This window comes from Acanthopagrus latus, chromosome 5, assembly GCF_904848185.1.
Source record: "Acanthopagrus latus isolate v.2019 chromosome 5, fAcaLat1.1, whole genome shotgun sequence".
Classification (NCBI taxonomy): Eukaryota; Metazoa; Chordata; class Actinopteri; order Spariformes; family Sparidae; genus Acanthopagrus; species Acanthopagrus latus.
Window position 1 is genome coordinate 20,829,596 of NC_051043.1, and position 24,503 is coordinate 20,854,098.

General features: G+C 43.0%; 1 protein-coding gene across 7 annotated transcripts in view; it reads right to left on the reverse strand.

Moving 5' to 3' along the window:
* LOC119019835 (rho guanine nucleotide exchange factor 28-like) overlaps window positions 1–24,503 on the reverse strand; it is a 37,312-nt gene that overhangs the window by 11,072 nt on the left and 1,737 nt on the right. For 2 of the 7 annotated variants that reach the window (XM_037098736.1, XM_037098735.1), the window contains exons 3-18: window positions 21,867–22,008; window positions 20,427–20,536; window positions 20,018–20,204; window positions 17,371–17,554; window positions 16,824–17,025; window positions 16,484–16,559; window positions 15,054–15,100; window positions 14,428–14,494; window positions 5,554–5,675; window positions 4,999–5,369; window positions 4,134–4,308; window positions 3,634–3,745; window positions 3,334–3,414; window positions 2,373–2,415; window positions 919–1,008; window positions 202–325 (exon numbers count right to left, since the gene is read on the reverse strand). In XM_037098736.1, coding sequence (XP_036954631.1) covers window positions 202–325; window positions 919–1,008; window positions 2,373–2,415; window positions 3,334–3,414; window positions 3,634–3,745; window positions 4,134–4,308; window positions 4,999–5,369; window positions 5,554–5,675; window positions 14,428–14,494; window positions 15,054–15,100; window positions 16,484–16,559; window positions 16,824–17,025; window positions 17,371–17,554; window positions 20,018–20,204; window positions 20,427–20,536; window positions 21,867–22,008 — 2,133 coding nt within the window. Of the gene's footprint in view, window positions 1–201; window positions 326–918; window positions 1,009–2,372; window positions 2,416–3,333; window positions 3,415–3,633; window positions 3,746–4,133; window positions 4,309–4,998; window positions 5,370–5,553; window positions 5,676–11,037; window positions 11,303–14,427; window positions 14,495–15,053; window positions 15,101–16,483; window positions 16,560–16,823; window positions 17,026–17,370; window positions 17,555–20,017; window positions 20,205–20,426; window positions 20,537–21,866; window positions 22,009–24,503 lie in introns of those variants that run through there. The other 5 variants (XM_037098737.1, XM_037098738.1, XM_037098739.1 and 2 more) reach the window with 5 other exon arrangements.

Sequence of the window (24,503 nt, forward strand, 5' to 3'; positions counted from 1 at the left end):
TAAAGGCAGTGTGCACAGACAATGGCTCCCCAGCACAGGAATCCTGACCTGGCCTGTCTGAAAGGTGGTAAACCTTTTACTGCGCTGCTCCGGGAGGCCTTTTAGCTCCGGATTTCTTATATAAAGTTCAACTTAAGGGACTCAAGCATGCAGGGGAAACATTAGCCAGCAGGAATCATATTTTCCACTGTGTTGCCTCACCTTGGTCTTGTTACGAGTGCTCGACATCCTGCTCTTGAGGAAGCTGAAGGTCCGGCTTACTTTGTACTTCTCGGACTCGACCTTAGACGGGATTATGTATTTGTCCCACTCCTCATCCTCAATCCTGTTTAGGTGTGAATATTTTAGTCACCAATCATCACAGCTTCTCCTTTTACTTTGGTCAGTGGAAGACTGTAGCATTCAGGCCCAACATGCACATTCTTGATAAAACTAATCTTTACTTTACTACATTTAACATTCAAGAGGAGCTGGATTGGTGTCATGCTGGAATGAAAGAATGTCCAGACAGTCTTCCAGGACCCCCAGTCTACAGACTATTACTCTTAACAACATGCTTGGCATGCTTGGAAGTCATTATGGACTCTAGTGGATTCTATTTATAGTGTGACCTTGTCAAGATGCAATTAATAATGTGTCAACTATTGACAGCAACTTATGCTTGCTACACTAAACATTCTAGGTCAACAGTGACAAAACATACAGAAGATCAACATGCAATGTCACATGAAACCTATACTATGTCCAGACATAAAAAGTGTTAATATAATCTGCTGCTGAAAGTTCATACATGACCACATACAGCTGCAGAGAATCCATGTGGTTAAAGGATGAGTTGGGGAGTGGTTTCACGACAGAGGTTAGAATGAGTTAAGCCACACATGCATGGCTGTGAGGCCATTTTGGTGAAAAACATACTCTTTGAGGAACTCTGTGAGGGTGAGATGTTGGAGTGATGCGCTGCTCTCCTCCTCTGCTGACTGGGCCCGCTTACGGAAACCCAAAACCCTGCATGGATATAACACACCTCAGACCAGGCTTGTTTGTTTTGGGCTCATCAGGAGACATCAACATCACCTAAGATTAGAGTCTACAAACCATTTCCTGACTCAGTAAGTGTGTATGGAAATGGAGGATGACTACAGGTTTTAAATGTGGATAGTCACGTAGATGTTGTTTAGGTAAAATATATAATGTAATAGCCAATTGCTTAAAAGCATACTTTGTAGAATATAGCCAGAATTCAAAGGTAGTTCTGAAAACATAGGAGGTAGCATATCCACAGGGTAACCGGCAACTGCTGCTCTGTGCTAGCTACCTTTGGTGAATTATCTCCTGGCTCAGTTAGCTGTGGAGCCAGGGTCTCCAAGAATGACTGAGGTCAGTTTGAGAACAAGAGACACATTACAGAGGTGATTTACAGCAGCTCTGATCAAGGCTCTGACTTCAGGATTGACAAGACATGGCAGGCGGGGACAGTAGAGGTGTGGAACGGGAAGAAAGTGACAAATATGTATATGTATCAGTTTAGTAAGGAAAATAGAAGTACTTTGTTCCTTGAGATTTGGGGACTTTATTTTGTTCATTAAACACAACTGAAACTACAACTCTGCGACATAGCCCATAGACTACATAGACTACATCGACACCTTTGATAATGTTGATCTTCATAATGTTTTATACGAAAATTCTGGCCATATCTTACAAATTGCTCCTATAAGGCAGAGGCAAAAATTCTATGGATATTGACATTATGAGGGACAAAATGGTCGGTGAGTTTGTTCAGGCTAGTGTTGTGAATATTGTTGTATTAATATGAAATATTCTAATGCAAGAATCTAATGATTTACTATGATAATCTAATTGCCTATTATGATATTCTGAAATGTTTCCTCTGTTAGCAATGCATGGTTATTAGAAAAATGTATTAGCACGTGATACATTTACGAGGCAGTGGGATGAAATCAGCTGTAAAATGAATATGGATGGTGGCAGATATGAAATCACAACAAAATAAGTCATATGGCATGATTGTCAAGCAAATGTTAATTCAGTACACCTGTGATCTATGAACAGGACAGATACTACAATATGTACACAAAGCAAATTAAATATCGTTGATGTTCCTGAGGTCTGGAGTGTCGGAACAGCCTGAGTTTTGTTGTTTAATCAGGGTTATTTTGAGGTTGCAATCAGAGTGTATTCTGGCCCCCGGCCTTGCTACAGGAAGTATGTCACATCCTGCACGCTCAGACCCCAACCACAAGCTTTATACTGGGGATACACATACTGGTCAACACTGATGCCTAAAAGAAGGGAGGAACATGTGAGCACAGATGACTGTAACGCTCATGAAATGACATTAGTTTTACCTCTTTTCTCTGGGAGTGTCAGTCAGGCTGAATGCTCTCTGCTCTGTAGGGTAGAGTTACAAGGACAGGCAGATGAGAAAGGCAGAAATACATGTCAATGAAAATGAAGACATTATTGCAGATTAAAAGTGAATCAACCCAGGGGATAGAAAACCATAATCCCTGATCAGAATTGAGTTAGAAGACACAAGAACCCCTGAAAAGAATCTGGATCCAGCTGACCCCTACAGAGAAGTAACAAACAAAGCACAAGAGTTTTGCCTTGAAAAACCAGATGACATTGAATATGGAAAATGAAAACCAAGAGGGAAACAAAATATGTACCCGAGTCGAAACAAAACAGAACCCTCAAAGTAGAAACAAGTCCTCCCCCAGATGATCTATGAGAGTTACGTAGAGAGTATTTTTTTCCGAAGCCTCAGGATAAAAAAAAAAAACACTCTCTTAAAGATTCAGACCTCTACTTAACGGTCATTATATGAATAATTGTTTAGATGACTATTGTTTCATTACCCAAAATTGAAAAAAAGTCCTTGGAGAAAGTCTGCTCTTGATCTCCCAGCATGTCAAAATAATAATGTTCTTCTCTGAGACAGTGGTTTGTGCATTTCACATCATGCGTGCTGCACTCACCACCAAAAACAAAATCCCACCACAGACACAGAGCTGCACAATTTGGGCCACAGAGAAACATCATTGTTTTGCACAACTGTGTGATCAAAATATCGGGGGAATCATTTTCAATAGTTTCACTGTAGATTTTCCATCACGGATAAAAAATACTTTCAAATTACTTGATCACGAAAACTTTAAATACACAAGATATGCCTTTCAGTCATGATAACCACCAGTTTATCCCAGAGCTCACCAGAAAAAAGAGTGAAAAGACACGCCATCATTTACCCGCAGGCCGACCAGTAGCGTATAAGTTGCCGTTTTTCGACGTTGCTCTTGTACTTACTAACTTGGTTGAGACGAGAGAGGGATTTAGAGAGAGATAAAGCTTGGAGTAGAGAACGACTGCCGCCGCTGAATGCACCATCTACATGGGACAAAGGATGGCCTTAATGCTGCGCACTGGCATGAGCACTGGAGCCTTATCAAAGCAGAGCTGACACTAAAGACATATACACTTATGAAGGGGTTCAGTTGATTTATGACACCTGTCTGGTCTGCCCACTGTTAGAGGCACATGTGTCCGTTCAGCTGGCTCCTGGGAACAGAGAGGTCACAGGGGCAAAAGGGGTCACAGTTCACTCACCTTCTGCCAGGTCGCCAATGGTTGCGTCTCGGTTTAGCAGCGGCCGTGACGGCTTTGCTTTGGGGGAGGAGTAGGAGTAGGAGCGTAGGCGGACCTCGGCCTCCTCTGGGTTCTGGATGATAAAGCAGATCAGAAGGAATGGATCAGGCAGGACACACTCACACACTTCATATAAGTGACTTTTGTTCACATTAATTATCTGTTGACAGTCGGGGCTCATCAGCTAATGATCAGCTGCCATTGTGTCATGTTATGATACATTTTAGTGTTTTATCATACTTTAATGTGCTGCCTAAAATGTTTTAATTGATAACTGAATGAAAGAATGACACAGCAGGTCCGTTCAGCACATCATGTCACAGTGGAAACAGAAGGCAGAGGTGACCTGCTCAACTGTCAACTTGTCAACTGTCAAAAGTTGTAAAATCTCTCGTCTAGAGGGCCACATGGTCATAAATAGTCTGCTGTCTCAGGACAAAACACCTTTAGTGACGGTGTACCTTGGTAGACTGGTGTGTGCTGTCAGAGTGTGTGCGGTTGAAGTCTGGTGATGCGTCGAAAGAGTCCCTCTCCTCTCCCGAGCTGGTTCGCAGGATGGCCTGCTGCCTTAAAGATGAGCAGGGGTATGAATGTCCTAGTATATCGTCTTCTCCGCTGTCACACTCCTGACTAGGACTGTTCACACACACACACACACACACACACACACACACACACACACACACACACACACACACACACACACACACACACACACACACACACAAGCATAAATGCAGATGCAGGATAAAAAAAAATTAAATCAAAAGTAGTCTGCAAGTATTTGTCAGATGTAAATCCTAAACTCAGGCGCACTATTTGATAACATGCTGACTCTGTGTCTGTGATGACTTCCATTATGTTGCACAGATAAGCGGAGATGAACTTGAATGACTTTAAAATTCACAGTGGGCCGTCATCAAGGCCAAGTCCAGGCTACACAGACATTAAACTGTGCAGCATTTTGCCAGCTTCATTGCTCACAGAGGAGATCCTACAGCACTGAGGAAACTGGAAGGAATGTTCAGCAACTTCAACACACAAACAGCTCAATTGTGTCCAGGCTTCCTGTCACTTTCCGCACCTTCGCCGACTACAATCGTAGTGCAAAACGTCACGAAATGCTGTTGCTGAAATTCCACACAGATGATGCTTGCTTGTCTTAGTCTGGGTCAGTCACTGGAATGTTTTTGGTTCTTGTTAACAAGAGTGCACAACAAGTTTATGAATGAGTCTGCGTTAATTTGTGTTTTATTCTCCCACTTGAAATAACCAGTTGTGAGCTACAGCTCCCTTATTCAATACTGAACGGCAATAAAGTCCTACCTCAGGCCCCGGCTCGTCTCTGTCAAGCTGCATCCTCTGCGATTCAAAGCAGGAGAAACTGGCAGGCGCCTCAGTGCTCCCTCGAGCAAGCGGAAGGGGGAAGCCAGTGGGGAGGAAGGGATAGCCGGGGAGGAAGCAAAGGGAGAGGGGGGAGAGACACGAGGGGAAGGCTCCCTGTGATTCTCCAGGCCGGAGCCTTGGATTCCCCTCTCGCCGATACGCGGTGAGGGTGGGTGCCGGTTCTGGGAGCAGTTTTTCGAGTCAGGGGGGTTCATGGAGAGGGGGTGCCAGCGTGGGCTGCCAACATGGGGCATAGGGCTGGCCTCCTCCTCCTCCCCTGGAGAGCGGTATTTAATGTCAGCATCATCAACCTAGAACAGAAAAGCGAGAGAGTGAAGGAACCATTTCAGGCTGGTTTGTGGCTCTTGGAACGGAACGTTTTACATCATATGAGCCGAAATGTTAACGTTATGAAACATATAACTGACATATATACCTTATATATCTATAAACACCGTATATTTGTACCTACACTGAGTAGAACAAAAGACTCACCTGGTCAACCAGCATGGTGTTGGCGTACACTCGGTCTTTGCCATGTATCATCGCTGACAATCTGGCAGCTGCTGCCAGAGTCGGGGACGAGGCCTGGTTCTCCCTTATGGGCTGGTTTTTCTCTACAGGAGGGGGGAGCCACAGAGAGTGTGTGTGTGTGTGTGTGTGTGAGAGAGAGAGAGAGAGAGAGAGAGAGAGAGAGAGAGAGAGAGAGAGAGAGAGAGAGAGAGAGAGAGAGAGAGAGAGAGAGAGAGGGGGGATTTTTCAATATTACATTTGGTTTCCACAGCAACACCAAATAACTTCTCACAAACACGGGAAGTGACATAGACATCCTGGGCAGTTGCATGTCATTGTTCGTTCTCTGTGCAAGTGTGTGTGTGTCTGTCTGGCTCTTTGCACACACACGTGAACGGGTGTGTGAGTGGGCATCTGTAGCCATGTTTTCTTCCCCGCCCTGCCGTCGATACGGTGGGTTAGTGGAAATAACTCCCAGTAAGCACACAGTAGCATTGAGAGCAACCCTTTGGGCACAGTAGAGTCACTGTGAGCAGCAGCCTGGCTTTTTGCTGTTTAGCGGGGGAAAACAGTCCTGCTCTCAAAACACACACACACACACACACACACACACACACACACACACACACACACACACACACACACACACACACACACACACACACACACACACACACAGCTCCTTCTGCACAAAACACAGCCACTCCACAACACAACTTCTGAGAAAGTATTTCAGGTAAGAAACAACCTACAGATATGAGTTACCAGCCAGAGCACTCCTTACAACAAACCTTTGAGACCCTTTATCATATTTTGTTTGGGTTAGGCTTAGGCTTGCAACATTTAATGAAATATACACAATTACACAAATAGACAAAAAGACAAATATACACTTTTATACTACAAGTCCAACTCAGTAATATGTAAATGCCATTGTAGATGTTAGGCATAAAAACATTAAAATAAACAAAGTATAAGCAGTTTTTGGTGCTCATACAGTATACACTGCAAGTCTGTGTACTACATCTTGTATATCCTTGTGATGTACATGTACAGTCTTTTAAATTGAATGCTCATGATGCACAGTCCTGAATAAAACAGTAGTACTGAATATGAGCTTGCAATCGTCAGCAGGTTTGATTCTCTTAAGGTCGAAAATGAACTAAACTGTAAAGCCAACATGGACAAAATCTTTTTAATATGCTCAGTAAAAATGGAAAATAGAAGTCCCAAGACGTCATGACAACCTTCGTCTGCCGACAAAGATCATGCGATGTGACTGTAATTCACAGGGTTGTGTTCAGGCAGCTGTGGCTCAGGAGGTGGAGTGGGTCTTCCACTAATCACTGGGTTGACGGTTCAATTTCCCACTCAACATGTCAGAGCATCCTTGGGCAAGACACTGAACCCTTAGTCGCTCCTGATGGACAGGCCAGTGCCTTTCATAGTAGCTCTTGCTCCATTGGTTGTGTGAACGCAAGTCCAATTGTGAAGCCCATTCTTTATAAAAATATAATCTACTCGTATCAGATACTTTGTCATCAAATGTGTATACTCTGTGGTTTTGTTGTTCTGTTTTATGCACACGACATCTACTGCGTGTTTGTCCGTTCTGGAAGAGGACGAGGGAGGTTTCTTCTTCCTCTGTGGAGTTTACACTACTTTACTAAGGAGTAGTAGAAAGTAGTTCATATTGTGTGTTAAAATACAAAATATTGTATGAGTTTTCTATCTGACGACTCAGCAACACACTCATAGTATGGCCTGTGTAGTTACTCATAAAAAGCTGCGCTTGAATGCCGTGTAAATCGCTTCAATCAAACATGAGCCAGGATTCTGAGACTACTGACTTATTCTCTCTGAATGTTTACCTGCTATTAGTCCACCATCAGTGGATAAATTACAGGTGGCTTCCCTCAAAGGAAGACCTGATACTCACTGGTGCCTTTCTATCTCAAAAAGTCCTCACGGGAAAAAACTACTACTCACTCATTGTCATTGCAATTGAGGGTCACCCATCAATGATCTCTTGAGTAGAAATAGGGTTGATTGATTTACTGATGGTTTGAAATGTGTCTCCATCTCTTTAATGATGAATTTCTTGCTGTACTATTGCTGAACAGAAAGATGTTATCCCTTACTCTCTGACTCACTGAGGGCTTTCAAACTCTGCTACGAATTTCAAGGGACTCACCACACAACAACTCATGAGCGGTCAGAAATCAAAGCCCCCCGTCGGCGCTTCAGTGGAAGCACACAGACACAGTTTACGGTTAAAGTCAGCTGCTAACAGGTATGACAGCATGCAGCACACATTTGCAGCAATGGAAAGGGGGTTTCACAATCTGCACTGGAAAAAAAAAACCTCACCACATTAGCATGCCGTAAGAACAATGCAGCACTCGTCACACTAACCAGAAGAGGCAGCCTCATTAGCTTGGTTATATTATTATGTCCCTAATGACAGTCTCACCTTCCGCTGGCAAACAATGCCAGCCGTGCAAAAACATGTCTTTGGCACTGCTGCTCTCAACTAAACTCCTCAAGCAGATATTAAACGGAGAGTCCTCTTAAAAAACTCATCCACAGTTTATACATCGTTGCCAAGCTGCCAGCACCGCAGTGTAGGAGGAGAGAAGTCCAGCATTTGTAGCAGAGGATAAATCAGACCAACAATTGGCTGTGCTTCCTGTAGGCGGTGAGTCCAATAAATCTGCGAGGCAACAGGGAGACACTGATGAGGACACCAGATGATCCCTGTTCCATCACAAACGTGAAGCCGAACCACTGCAGGATGCACGGAGGTTGGACGACATCATATCTCCCTGAACTTAAATGTACTGCGAGTGACTACCACCTGAAATCTGGGGAGATATTTCGACATTACAACCTGTTCTTCCGCTGCCCAAAAGAACGTCTGCAACCTCTTAGTTCCACATGAAAGCATAACACTGTACACAGATCCGTAATACCTGCACAAAGTCATGTTAGACCTTCTACTCTGTATCGCAGGATTAGAGTCCAACATAAGATCCAGAAAAGGGGGTCAGATCTTGGATGAGGGTCAAACCACTGTTTGAAAGCAGATACTGTTTCATATGAGCCCACTTAAGGAGCTTGACAGACAGGACTAATAGTTAAGGTTCTGGTCCAGGTCCAAAACCACAGCTGGCTGCCATGGGCCCGATCATTCACACACCTCTGACCCATAAACGCCGCCTCAGTGAACATTACTGTCAGGGGCTGCGATCTGTGTTTAACATTAGTTAACTGGGGGAATAACAGAGAAGCAGGGAGTTCATATTACTAACAAGTTAGAGCTGCACAAAATCAATCTCACTGCCGGAGAAGCTGTCGTTCTTTCGCTGAGGCAGAGAGCACTGTCCGCAGGATGCCATTTCAAAGAAGGTTTTCAGGAACGCGGAGCAGTGCGTGGGGCTATTTGTATAGGATTTCTGCTCAGAGAAGGTATATTTGGATGTGATGTGATATTCAGAACGTGTCCCTGAGCGAGAGCCAACCCTATACAGTAGCAGTGCCTGAGGAAAAAGAGACAGCTCGAGCTTTACAGAGAGCCAGACAAAGACCACAGTCACTGCCAGGTTTCCAGACCAGGGCAGTTAAATGCAGAGAGTGACCCTTTAACCCCATGCACACCCCTGGGAGAGAGAGATCGAGGAAGGCAGGATGGAGGAGGAGGGGGGGGGTGGTGGTGGTGGTTCACAAGGGCCCTTTCTCAAGGTTTTCTCTCCCTGGAAGCTGCTGGTGTGATAAAAATGGCAAAAACAAAAAGCTCAAGGTAAACAGAGCATCATAATTGTTGATCATGTAAACACCTCGGCTTGTTTATCATGAGTATTAATGGATTATTTATCTAAGCTCTCCCTTTTCAATGATGTCAGTTTCTTTTTAAGCCACGCTAAACAACTGTCACCATGGAGAGAGCTGGGAGAAATTGGGCACAGAATAAAACAACAAGCTGTGTCTGAAAGAATCACAATAGAAGGTGTTATTACCTCCCAAAAAGGAGAGGTAATTGTTCGACTTCAGTGCTCGTGGAGGGCCGTTTAAATCATTAAAACAATTGTCCACCAAAATCCACAAGCCAACTCTGAGTTATGACACCTGCAGTCAAACATCCTGGTCCAAGCATCACACTGTCCGTTCTTTCTGTGTTTACATTAGAGTGCGTCACCCGGGCCCGAGAGATCCAGGAGGAGGTAAACCCAGAGAGAGCAGCGATCAGTCCTCAGAGTGAAGAAATAAACTTGTGGCCGTGCGCACCTGAAATCACATTTCACTTCACAGGTGCATTGTTACACCAGGGCTGTTTGACTTCTGAAAATGTCTAAATGCACCTGGAGAGAATATGGACAGTTGAAAAAAGTTTACATAGCGATGCTATTTCTGCTCTGCCGGCCAACAGCACAGACAGGCCAGTGTGGATAAAATTTGCAGATGTCAATCACAATTAAGAAGCAATAACATGGATAATCTTGCAAAGTTTATGGTGAAAGATGAGGAAAAGAGCACTGGAGTTGAGCCATGACACAGACATGGCAGTAACTTGATCTTCCTCTGTCTCTCTCTCTCTCTCTCTCTTTCCTCCTCAAAAACACACACAGCCACTTGCACACAGGCAATGAACTGTTAAACCATTCTGGTTGAATTTTGCACTATTCTAAGCTTTCTCTTCAGCTCTCCCATGACTAATGATGTAGAAACAAACTTGTTTGCCAAGTTTAAGCACCAGGATTAACCAGATTTTGGTTTTCAGGGAGTGACAATTAACTGCAGCAAACACTGAGCTCTGAGAACACTTCAGTGACACATAAAGAACTGATCATGGCGATCAAGTGCAGGTGCCTGAGCAGTGATAAATAAGTTCATTGACCCTGTACATCACATGAAGCCGGGACTCCTCAGCAGGGTTCATTCATGCAAACAACAGTGTGGGCCGAGGATGTCAAAAGCCCCAAACCACTTAATCAGCCTCGAGTAGACATCTGACATTCCCCAACATACTGTCAGATATCAGGTTACATCACTGGCAAACATGAGGTTATTGCACTCTGACTGACACTGCTACAGAGGACGCCTGTGAATAAGTGTGTGTAGTGGCAACCGTCTAACTTTAACTGTATTGTTCCACAGTGAGCGGTGAGACGTGTCTGCCAGGAGGGCAGTTCCATCTGCCATCTGTGACACTGATGTAGCTGTAAGAAAAGAAATGGAACTGGGAAAGACTGTGTGTGTGAACAAGTTAGCCATCTAATGGCTGTGAAACACTGCAGCTCAGTAACAATTTGTCTTAAAGGTTATTCTAAGAAAATCTAATATGAAGTGGCTTTAAAGGCTATGCATACGAGTAAGACTGTCAGTGCGACAGAATGGAGAGACAATTACGTTACAAATTTATAATGTAAGATTCTCACATCTATCAATCAGAGCACCACTCAGTGTTACCTTTTTTGCCCGTCTTCCTGCGCATCCTCATCTTTGGAAACGAGGGCCATGAGTAGTTGAAAGGAGAGTCAGAGTCAGAATCCATGATTTGCAGTCTTCAAGGAATTCTTCATCCAAACGCCTCAAGGCATTTGATAAATAAATGATCAGTGCTTCAGTTTAAATCCATTTCACAACAGCCGAACGGACCGTAGCCACAGTGTTCACTCGTCTTTCTCCAGAGCCCCGCTGTAGACACTCTTGACACTTCAGGAGCGAGGCAGCATGTTCCCCTCTGTCTCCCCCGAACACCCCTCCCCCTAAAATCCACCCCTTCCCCCTCCACAACTCCGCACCAACTGTCCGACAGAGCCGGGACCGAACCCTGTCTTCACTCTCTGCTCCCTTTTCTTGAGTTTCCACTGTATCTACAACTTTCCCCTGTCTTTCTGACTACTCCTCTCAAACCCCTTGCCAACCTGTGGGTCTCCAAGTCTTCCTCTGTTCACCCCTCAGTCACTCATCTACCACACACAGCACAGAGGGAGAGAGATCAACACATGCTGACAGGAGCAGGGGGAGGAGTGTACTGACGGCCGGAAAGAGTGACTGAAGGAGGGAGAGAAACAGACGGAGACAAAGTCAAACATAGGAGTGACTTCAGAACCTACAGCGAAGACAAACACGAGGGCAGACAGCTTAGTGGAGGTGAGCCGGGAGGAATCATTAACCCCGTGAGTTCATGATTGTCTCAGAGATGTCTACCAAGCTGCACACTCCAAGTGCAAACCATTCAACCAAAATATGCCTGGATGCCACGTCTGAAGAGAGTCCTTCTTTCTCTCCGTCTCCATATTTTAGCATGTCAAAGCCAAGCTGAGGGGGGAAACGGGGTTTGGAGCGTGGGTGGGTAGGGAGGGAGGGGGGGTAGACTGCCAGGTCAGCAGCCTCACCATGGAGACAGCAGTGAGAGCCGCTGCTGTTTTCTTCTTCCACGCTGTTTTTTTTTTTTTTCTTCTCCCCTTTTTCCTCCTCCTGCCAACTCGCAGCCGTACAGTGCTCCATTTGAGGACACAAGCACTTGGTTCTGCTGGAGGTGGTAAAAGTGAGAGAATGGGATGGTGAAAGGTGTTTAAGAGACAACTTAGACAACGGCACTCTGGAGAGAGGCCAAGCACGGGTTTATAAATGCACGTAAATGAAGGAATGTGATAGAGAAATGGGGGGGGGGTGAGAGGATTTTTGTAGGCAGAGAAGGGAAACAGGGGTACACTGAGACTATAGAAAGAGGGTGTGTGTGTGTGTGTGTGTGTGCACGCATGAGGGTGTTGGCACTGTAGTAGTGAACATTAATGCTGCCTTTGTGGGGTCTGTGTGAGGTTTAATCCGTTTTTCCGTTCCCCAATTAGATCCCACAGCCGGGGTCGGAGACTCTTGTTAGCGTTCCTGCCGTTGCAACTCATCGTCCGTTGTCCCCCTGCCAAACTATCCATATCATAAATCCCTTTCTCTTACTCGTTCTCTCTCTCCCTCGCTCGCTTTTACCCCTATTACACTGACACACACCATTCTCACACTGCTCCACTCTCCTCTCCCTGGGGATCTCAACAAGCTGCTGGAAAACTGCATTCAGCAAAGCCCTGGCAACCCCCATTCAGATACAAACACCCCCTTTTTTCCCCACTTCCACATACCCCTTGCCCCCTTCGAAGCGCTCTTCCCCACTGCATTCTCCCTCACAAACACACAAGTGCACGCAAACACTGGCGACAAGCGCACACACAAACGCACACAGTGACCTCCTTCCCCTTCTCAGCTGTGGAGAGCAGGCTGAAGTGGCCTTTGCTGTTTGTTCACTAAACTCACATTAAAATGTTGAGCAGGGAGAAAGGGTGCGTGTGTGTGCATGTGTGTGTGTGTGTGCGTGTGTGTGCGTGTGTGTGTGCAGGTATTTGGGGGCAAGTTTGTGTTTTGGGTGGGGTATTTGAATTTTGGGTGCATGAGGAGGGCAAAGGTGGGGGAAAGGGGAGGGAGGCGGAAGGAAACAAGACAACTGAGAGATAGCTTGTCATCTTTTTCTTGAAAGGTTTAAACTATTACTCAGTGACATTTCAAAACCTTGCACAACCTGCGGTGGCAATACTGTATCTCAGTGCCTTCAAGCCACTGGAGTTACAGTAATTTGAAGTTGAGGGAGGAAAGAGATGACATCAAGAAGACAGCGGGAACATGACAGCTAGGCTCAAAATTCCTCATCCCTCGCCGAAGCTCCGGCTGCAGAAGTTGCGTCTGTCTATTTGATGACGCATTAGCTGAAGCGAAGCAGCCTGATAAAAACAGGGCTGGATTCCCACAATGTGTTTTGCTTCTATGTTTAAAAAAAATGTAATCCTGCCAGTCACTCGTAATGCCCAGCAGCACAGGAATGTCTAAGGAGGAAGTGAAATTCTTCAAGGGTCAAAAAGCATTGTGATCCTGAAAAAATGACATGTATAAAACCTGAGTCACCCTCAGGCTGAGATGTTATTTCACTCAAACATGGTACTGAAGGGAAACTTGGGGAAACAGGATCCGAGTGGCCAGTGTTCTGTCGTCTGAACCGCAAAAAGCATTTGAAAGGATCGATTGAGGTCATGGGCAGGGAATCTTCAAAGACGCACTCACACATACACACACGCACACAGAGTAAAGAATGGCTAAACCATATAGCATGGAAAACAAGACCAGCCACAGGAAGTTCAGATTGCAGATGTCCAGTGCCAAGTGTTATAAAGCCTGAAGCCTCAACTGGTAACCACAGCATTCTTACACTGAGGCATCAGTCTGCTCTGCAGCAATACAGGCCAATTATTAACCCGCAGGATGTTCCCACTCTCAAATCCTCCCCTTTCCTTCCCGTCCAGAAGCGGATCAGAGTGAAGCCACCTTCAGCTGCCTAGTTACGGTTCATTTCTGCTCCCTGTCAATGCTGGCAGGAAGGGTATGACTCAGGAGAGTTCCCTGCATGTCATATTAAAAAGATTCCTTCTCAGTGCCACAATCCCTGCATGCACCGAGTGACAAGACTCTAAAAACTCCAGAGAGGGGGGGCAAGACAAGCCAGTGGGCTGAAATGTGATCCTACAGTCTGCGGGGATGGTAGACAGCCGTAGCCGAGGATTAGAGTTGAGTTCCAAGTTCTGTTCAGGAAAGGAAATGTTTCCTGCAGTTGGACTTAATAATTAGAAGCTACTTGGACGATTTCCTATGACTATAATGCCACCTAAAACAACAGTGATCAATTTCAGTCTGCTCAAAATCTACAGCTGAGGCACAGCAAGCTCCAAAATAACAACCATATCTAAAAACAGGCTTCTGAGAAAAGTAACCTTGCCCGGGATGAAGTTTAAAAATAATATCAATAAAAGTTACCAGGCTGCAGCGGATCGTCCTCTTCGTCCTCCTCGTTCAGGCAGAACATCAGTGGCTCCTCGTAGTCCTGAGCAAAGAAACAGGGAACTTTTCACCAAACAGTAGCGAGACTTTCTCATCAGACTATAAGCACACCGCAGAAACTAAAAAAACACAAGTAGAACTAAGTACAAAAACACAAGTGTTTGGTGAGTGTCTAAGATCAATTAGGTAACCATCTGTACCACATAAAACAAGTCCTATCGGATGACCAGGATCATGTGCGCACGCCACACTTCTCCAAACATGAAATACACGCTTGACCAAACACACAGCCGGCTATTCAGTGGCGTGTGCAAGGTGCCAACTCCAACACCTTGACAATGAAAGTGAAACAATGTGGGGCATTGAGGGCCTTGTTCCTGCTGTGACCACTAGCTAGACTGAATGGAGCTTTGAGAGTTTCAACATTTGAAATTAGATATCTGGGATTCTTTTAAGCAACACCTGTCGCTGAAAAATAAGAAAAATTGGTCTGGAAAGGTAAACGGGTAAAGCTGTTTAAACACAATTTGTTGGGAGATTTAGAGCAAGGGCCGGCACATTTTTGTATGTGAATTATTATGAGAGAATGATCAAATACTCACATTTTCTTCAACAGCAGACGTTCCCCCATTGATATCAGCATACAGTGCTGAGAGAAGAGAAAACATACTCAGACGCAGCCGTTAAACTTCAAAAGGTTCTCAATACGCGCAGATGTTTGTTAACTTTTAACGATGTATGTACCATGTAATGTCTTATTTTTCTTCTCATAACCTGGAGAGGCCTAACTGTGAGGCCTTGATCCCATTCTTTTTTATTTAACTACCATGTGCATCCCAGATCAAAGGACACAGTGTGTATGATTAAACGCCAGAAAAGAAGCAGCGACACACAGAAATTAGTGTTTGGGTGGTTTTGATACTAGGCCTGGGGTCATGTAAAAAAAAAAAACAAAACATAAAGGCAGGAAATGTAGGTGAGGGAAATGGAAGCTGCCAATAAAGGATAGTCAGGGATTAAAAAAAAAAAACTACGTGTGAGGAGGAAGATGATGTAAAAACACTGAGCAACCTTATATTGACAAAGGTCTTTCTGTGCCTCAGTGTGACGCCATAAAACACATTCACTCAAGTGTGATACAGTGATGCCAGCTGGCTCTGATGTCGCTCCACAGCAAGAGGGAGACAGAGGCAGAGAGAGTAAAGAACAATCTTGTAAAAGACATTGTGACCTTCTAAACTCCATCTGGGTAACTAATTAAATATTTTTATTTCATTACTGGTCTTTTATGGCTTGTGTGCTTGAGTTCATGTGTATTGTTTGTTTGAATTGTTTTATCTGTGACTGTGTGATGCCATGGGTGGCTGTCGTCCTTGTTTCTGATGATTACAGGAACTGGTTTTGAGATTTTAAATTATGACATGTTATTTTCATTGATTGTTTAAATCATCAATGCCCATCAAAAGACTCAGCTATATACACTTGTGCAGGACACATGGCACTGCTTTTGCAACTGTCAGTATTTTTGGGTGCTTCTCTCATGCAAGAATTAGAAAAATAAAAACATAATCGTGCAATTCATAAAATTAACAGCACTGATTATGTAATGGTGCTTTTTGAAAATTATATTTTGATTAATTGCTTGAAATAAATAATGTTCTGTGACTGACATGTACGGTTGGACAACCTTCATTCACTCCACTGTTGATCAGATTCACATTAGATCCCAAGAACTTTCTTTGGTGTTTCTTTGCAACAGCCTGTTTCCTCTACAGGAATCTGTTAGTCACATCTTCTCCCTGCCTTCATTTTGTTTCACAGCTTTGCATTACCTCAACCACCCACAGGTGGGCAGTCAATGCCTGTCAATACTGTAGCCTGATTTAAATCCACAGTATCTAGCCTCGTAAACCAGAAGAACAAAAAATGTTAGACCGCTTCAACATAAAAGGGAAGAGTCAAGACTGGATGGTTTAGTTTCACCAGGCCTCTTAACACCCACACAGCAGACGGATTAGAAAGGGCATGATACCGTTCTCTGTAGGATCATCAACCAGCTCTTCCTTCTCTAAGATGGTCTCTACCCGTTCTCTCCTCAGCGCTTTGATCTGTGGGAGGAAAGGTAATGTTCAAGGAGTACAAGGATGCAGTTACCTCAGATACATTATATATATATCAAGGATGGACTGATTTTTACTCAGTGCTTACTTTATAGGTGAAATTACACACACATTGTTCATTTCTATATGCAAAGTCTTCCAATAAAGACCCAGTGATGAGATTTATAGACTGGATCATAATTTACTGTGTTGTTCTGTTTAAAATCCTGTTTATGGACATATATCACCAGATGACACTGATAACCAGCTCACCTCTCTGAGGAAGTCCTCATCTCTGAGTCGCTCTCTTAGAAGCAGGATGTCATTGTGCCGGCTCTCTTCCGAGCTCCACCTCAGGTTTTGTCGGACGGTCAGAGTCAGGTTCCCCGTGTCGTGACAGAACCTCAGCAAGCGGGAGTGGTCTGCCCACACCTGGGACAGGCCTGCTGGTGGTGTGGCCAGAGGGTTGGGTGGGCTGCAGCACAACAGGTGGGTTAGTTCAATCACACATGAAAATAAAAACTGGGTTAGAGAATACTGTTTTAATCAGTTAAAATGTAGATACAAAGACTTTCCAAGCACTGTCACTGTCGCTGTTTTGCTCCCACAGTCCAAAGTCTGAGTGTCTTCATGTGTCAGCCTTTTGACATGACGAAAAGGATAAGGGAGTACAGCTAATGGGCGGATGGATTTGGTAAAACTGGGTTGTTTCTACAGTGTGTGGGAAAGTTCTGCACTGAATGCATAATGTAACAGCAAAACAGTGATTCATTTGTCAGCGTGTGTCCCTGAAGTGCCCTGCTGGAGCTGATAATCTTACTGTGTAAGCAGCTCCAGGAGCTCGGCGTTGCCCGCTGTCTGTGCCAGCTGCAACGGTGTGACTCCGTCTTCGTTCGGCAGACTTACAGCCATCAGACCCCCTGGCTGGCAAAGCAGCAGCTCTGCCAGCCGATACAGACTCCATCTCACGGCCAGGTGGAGGGGAGACTCCCTGAGGCTGTGCTCTGGTAAAATATAATCACATAAAAGATAGAACAGAGTATGCACTTGGATGTAACGCAGTGGCTGAATGTAGGATGGAGGTGAGATTAACAATGAGGAGAAAAAATTAAGCCAGTGGCAGAATGGGAGAAAAATAGGTGGAAAGAAACTTGTCAAGAATGTCATCTCGATAACCACCTCCCCACGATAATTAACCTAAATGTCAATGATTGATTTCTTCTCTTGCACAGCTCTGGGTCCCTCTGCTCCACTGACCCACTTTAAGGCAATAAAAGCTTTTCAACAAAGCAGCGACAGTTTCTTATTTCTGCGACTGCCACTCAATCCAGCGCAAGAAGATCTGTATCCAGGTAACAGCTACAGTCAAGCAACTGGTGAGCTTGGAAAAGTACTTTTGCATTTTCAAAAATGTAGCATAAATTAAATATATTGATATTTTTTCATATTCGTGATATGAGAGTATATACCCTTGTTATTACAAGATGTGCTGTCCTTCCCTGGTTTGAAATCAGTCAGTAAAATGATGTAATTTTCTGAATTTACCAGACTGTTCTAATACATACCTTTACCCACTTAGTGATTACATCCACATTACTGATTATTACTGATCGAAAATCTCTGTTAATATTTTGACATCACACTGATGCATATGGTCATGCGGCACTTCTGAAGTGGTTTTGATGAGATTTCCAAATACTGAAATATAAATAATGCAGTACAATGTAGCCTTAAACTACTGCAATATTATTTGTGCCAAATTGCACAACACTATTCCGTAGTCTACACCAGACTGGTAAAGCTTGTAATATTTGTTTTTGTTTTGACTTTAAGTCAAATACCTGGTTAAAGTGACTGTCTGTTAAAATAGCTGTGCTCTGTTTGGGTCATGTTTAAACATGGGAAATTTCATGTCACAATTATCCTGATTATCCTTAAACGGCACTTAAACATACTGTAATTACTTGACCTTACATTAAATTCATAAACCAATACAAGCTGAGCCTTAAGCCACGTTGAAAGACTTGGAAATTTGGAATGACTTTAAAGATGCTGGTTCCCCCCTATCTCAGTTAAAAATGACTCAGAATGACTGTCTGAACTGATTGTACGTCAGTTGCTGACACTGCAATTAAATGGCAGGAGTCAGGAGTCAATCCTTATTGAAAATACAGACAGGTCAGCACAAAATAGAGGCCTGAAATATGACCACGAAACACACGCAATCAAACCAAACATTAATCACAATTGATATTTCCTGCAGGGGTGATTTAAAGCAAAATCTTATATATTTGGTTTGATGTGGTATCCTTAAAATATAAACAAAATGGAAAGTTATTTCCAGAGTTTAAGGTTGTATTTCTGTCCTTTGTTTCACTAGAAAGTGTTGGGAAAAAACTAGGTTGACAGGTGATGAAAGGCTTACAAGATATACTGTAACTTACTTTGACAAGGGAGTCATTGTTTTCTCTTTGCGAATTGAGGTTACATTCTTGTAAATAAAAGAGATCGTTGTCAGATTGAAGTTTATGTTAAGGAGCTAAAGGTGCCTCATCAGCTACTACAGTCACAAGTCAGCTACAAGTCAGTTTTTCTATTTGTCTCAAAATGTTCTCTATTCAAAAACCCACCCGAGTTCAGGTTTTATTGAGCTACAAAGACATATTTCTTAAGATAACACTTCTGCCAGGTGTATGCCAAAACTGCAATGCTAACTTTTCAGTTCAGAGAGAATATAGTGACTGTAAGACTCCACAAAGTATCTCGATTTTGTGAGAGAGAGACACGTTAAGGTTTCCCGGTGCCTTTAAAGATACAGAATGCACTACAAACTAATGGAAGGAAAACAGAGGAAGGTTAGGGACTGATCATTCAGTCGCATACAGCATTGGCAATGGACTGATGTCATAAGCAGTGCTTATCAAATCAACTGCAGACATTTAGAGGGAGACGCTGCAATGAAACAGACTGCCATAACTGTATTAACGCTTAATCTAGTTTGTTGTTTATGTAGGTGGTCCTACACAAACACTCATACAAACAGATGGTGGCATCTAGTAAATACTGCTGTCAGCTACACACACACACGCACACACACACACAAACACAAAAAGATTTATTGAGCATTGCCGTGGGCTACTTCCAGATGGAAAGGCTCTATTAACCACATTACATGCCGCTTAATTGGCTATGATGAATTCAGCAGAAGGTCACATGTGACCGTGTTCACTTCCGATTTCAGCCCAGTGAGCACGGAAAATGAGAATGATAGCAGTGGAGAAGGGAAGTGAGAAGGAACACAGTGTAACAGTTTACCCGCTCCAGGTTTCCAGCTCAATTCTGAGAGATGAGGTATATCTGCTCACTAAATGCACTATATGTAATAAAAACTAAATACAATGTGCTTGTCAGTGACCATATCTGCACAGGAATGCCCGTTCAGCAAGATAACATAATCCTGCTCTCACCGTCTCCACTGAGGCTCCCGAGTACATTACAGTTTTGGGGGATATTCAGATTGGCCATGGCCAGGGCCACGCGACGATCCATAGCCCAGCGAGAGCTCTCCTGGCCCAGGTTGAAGAGGCTGCTCAGCTCCTTGTGATCCCTGGAGGTCAGGCAATGTCCATGGATTACCAGGTGCTCTGCCAAGTCCTGAGAATAACGCAGTCATGAATAAGATACAATCTGTGTAGCTGGTGCTCAATGCAAAAAAAACCAAACTTTAATATGACCACTGTGCAATGTTTTCGCAATACAACATGTGTAGGGAATCTCACGACTCTTATGTGATTGTTTACCAGTTCAGTTTTAGAATCTGTATATAAACAACAATTTACATCCAATGTATTGGATCATATTGTATGTATTCTATACCTGAGCGTCATCTTGGACATACTCCAGCGAAGCCCCGCCCACCCAGGTGAGGGGTGTGGTTTCAGAGCACAGGTAAGCCTGGACAGAGACCATCTCAGCCAGGTTATGTCCTAAAGTACACAATGCAGCAAAAGTCAGACACATTTATGTATCGTTTATATGAAGAAGAGCTGTTGTATGAGAACTTAGAATTTGTCTTCAAAATTTGATACTTGAGATACAGCAGACCGTTGAACGCCAACAGAACAGCTATCATGGAGGGGGCCAACCCAAAACTAATTCAGTATGGATTCATGGATAAAGATGTCAATGCCAGTAGCAAGAAGAAAACAGTTTCTTGCAAGGTCTGCCGCTCAAAAATGAATGACACGTCATCAGTGTCACAACAAAAACCTCAAAGAAAGGTAGGTGAATGTGTCTTTATTTATTAATTTATTTGGTGATCAAACATGAGCTAGAAAGCTAACATTAAGTTTATGCAAATTCAAATGTATTGTGCATTTAATTCAGATTACGTATTGTTAATGTAAATACAGTCGTGGGACTTGACTTGCTTGATTCTCACCACAGTGAGCTGGGAGCTGGACTTAAGACCTTCTTGTGACTTGCACATGTTTGACTCACTCCTACCTCTGCTAAAAATACATAACCACTGGTATGGTCTGTATATTTCCATCCAGAGCCCAGTGCCTTAGAAAATGTCTGAATGTGGCAAAAGAAAAATCACAGATTTTCATTTTGAACGCTAATAAAAGCATTATTTGAGACATTATTTGAGGCCTTAATGATCCAGCTAATGTAGAGAGAGCACAAGACTGCCTGCTGTCTGTGTCTACCTACATACAGGCTCAGTTATGTTGACATATTGTTTATGGAGCTGTTTCCCTCCTGAGAGGAAGCTGATAAGATTCTGTGTCTTTCCAGACCACAAGTCACAGACAGACTGTGTGTGTGTGTGTGTGTGTGTGTGTGTGTGTGTGTGTGTGTCTGCATGTGTGTGAAGATTCAAACAGTGATATACTGCTCCTGAGTCCATAACATATATATGCATAACATATATATACATATACATACATATATATATATATACACACACACACATATATATATATATATACATATATATATATATATATATATATATATATATATATATATATATATATATATATATATATATATATATATATATATATATATACACATACATACATACATATACATACATATATATATATATATATATATATATATATATATATATATATAGAGAGAGAGAGAGAGAGAGAGAGAGAGAGAGAGAGAGAGAGAGAGAAAGATAGAGTTTTTTGTCTCAAGATGATTTCTAAATAATCTTAAATAAATTCCCCTCCAAAAGTCATGAAAGCACACACACAATAACACAGGAATACAGTACACACCGTACATACATACACATACCAGGCACTATAAAGCAGAGCATGACATCACTTTGAGCCCTGGTGACATGGACCAGTGTGGATCCTTCCAAAACTATGTAGACCTCTGCATCCTCTGGCACCGTGTCTAAACCATCCAGCAGTGCAAATACCTTCGCCTGGCCCTGAGATAGAGAGAGGTGAGAGAGGTTGAGGGGGGAAATAAAAAAGAACGATGCAAGACAGGATTTCTGTTCCTAAAGATTTGGGCTCAATTTAAAGGAAGACTCTATTCTGATTCTACATTTCTCTAAAGTACACCAAATCCCTTGACAGAATTCCTCTCGAGGGTACAATAAAACATCCCCCTCAATAAAAACAGGAATGTCTTAGTGTCTAGTGCAAAGACCTGCCCTGATCCCAACAGGCCAGAACACTTTAGGCTTCAGATCTGAGTCTGAAGAAGGTGAAATGGGCCAGAACAGTCACGCTGATTTGTACGCCGATTGGCAGCCTTTGATAAAACTTTGCACATGTCAGATGTGGGTGAGCCAACATGTTGAATACCAGCCTCACTACACTGTAACTCCTCACTTATGAGGCAAAGGATCATTCATTGGTTCATCGGTTTATCTAGGGCTGGGTATCATTTGACATGGTTTGATACTGCAGATGATACACTTCCTGAGTTATGATACCAGTACCGAAATGATGGAGAAGAACATACTCAAATGTAGCCGCACAAAAACTTCAAACGTGCACTTTTTGCTTCGGTCCATCAGAATAAATAAAACCTTCCGGTGCCACTAGCATGCTTTTTTTATTGCTGCAGCTTTCCACCAACATCCAAGAACAAATCTTTTGTAGAAGACATCGATTTGTCCACCTACAGTGGCCTCAATAGACCAGACGGCAATGCCGTCACAAGACACACCGTGTGGGTTATTCTGGGAAACAGATCAAACGATTGAAAGAGGCAGGAGCAAAGAAGACAGGCTGAAGGAAAGAAGGTAGAGCAAAAATGTAAATTATAACACTGGGCTTGAATGCAGTGAATATCACAGATTAGAATGGATGGTATGAGAGTTTAAAAGCGTATTTTCTATATAGTTTCTCGCTTTTTTCCTCAGGAGAGTCTATCTGATAGCCTTGCATCACCTCAACAGCTGACCTGATTTCTCACACTATAAAACAGAGAGGCTTGTCTCTTTCTCTCTCCCACCCTCTCAGAAAGAGACTCAGTGAGTAATCCATGCCCCCGTGTCTCACCTAATCCCACCTTCAGATTCACACATCCATTTCTTTAGCTCTGCTCGCCTATTCTGTGGCACAGAGAGAACATCAGGTTTACCACCAGCTTCATGTCCACATAGCTTGCCTGTTGCTCTCATTAAGACTCCTCACCTCTGTGTGACTGACTAGATGACGACCACTGATGAAACTCTGCCCTTGGCGGATGCACTATGTGGATTTTTCTCAGCCTATAACTAATAATTTCCTGCTTTTAATGGATGTTACCAATTAGATAATGGATAATTATTTACAAATATATCACAAGTTTTTCTTTCTCTCTTTCTTCTTCTTCTTCTGCATGTTTATTGTTAAATAATTTGCCAGTTGTAATGTGTTAATTGTATCAGAGTGTGTAGATGCTGTGCTTATTCAATGAAGACAATTCGACTTTATTATTGGCTCTATTTATTGGCTAATTTCATTATGTCAGATAAATAGAGCCGATAATACAAATTTCCCTTTATAGGGTCAATATCGTGCATTGCTGCTGGCTGCTAGATGAAATACTGAACATCGGACAGTCAGCGCTACCAGAGGCAGAATGGATCCAAACAGGCTTTGAAATTAAATGATGCTGCATTAAAAGATAAAAAGATGGAATCCACTGATTTTAGAGATCTCCTGACTTTCCCTCTAACAAGGTTAATGTTTTAGTTTTTTTTTTGGTCCAGTGCTTTCACGAGAATGAGATGAACTGCCACGCATTTTCACTTTGATATACATGGTGCACAGAGGTTTGAATCCCAATAACTTTGGTAATCTTCTGGCTTTTGATTTGGCGCCACCAGCAGGTCAAAGTTTCCAATTATGTAGTTAAAGTACCTCAACCTCTGTTCGACTGGCACACCATTTCGTACTTACATTAATGGTTCCCAAATGATGGATCATAAAGCACTGATACTGGTTTTTGATTAAATGCCTGCAAAACTAATTCAACTACTTTTTATCTCCACTTCATGTTTAGTGGCAGTTAGCAAATGTTAGCATCTGCTTGCTGTCTATTGATTCATTTGACAGAAAGAAAGCACAGCTGATTGTGTTTCATCACATGAAATGGACAAGACTGCACGTCCACATTTAAGATTTTGTGACCTTTATATAACCTCGGGTAAAAAGAAAATTAGTAACATTTGTGAATAATGTACTCCCTCTTTGATCTGCAGAAAGAATTTGTCCCCATTAATGTTTGGGCACATTGATAAGATGCTTAACTGAACCTAGTGAAAAAATATTTGACAGCAGTCCTGCCCTGTTTGACTACAGCTTGACCTTCGCAGACAACAGATCCATTCAAAGGTTTAACATGAGCACAGACAGCACAAATCAAACCGATGGCAAACACAAGTTCCTTTGAAACGGGAATAAAAAGACATCACTATCAATGAAT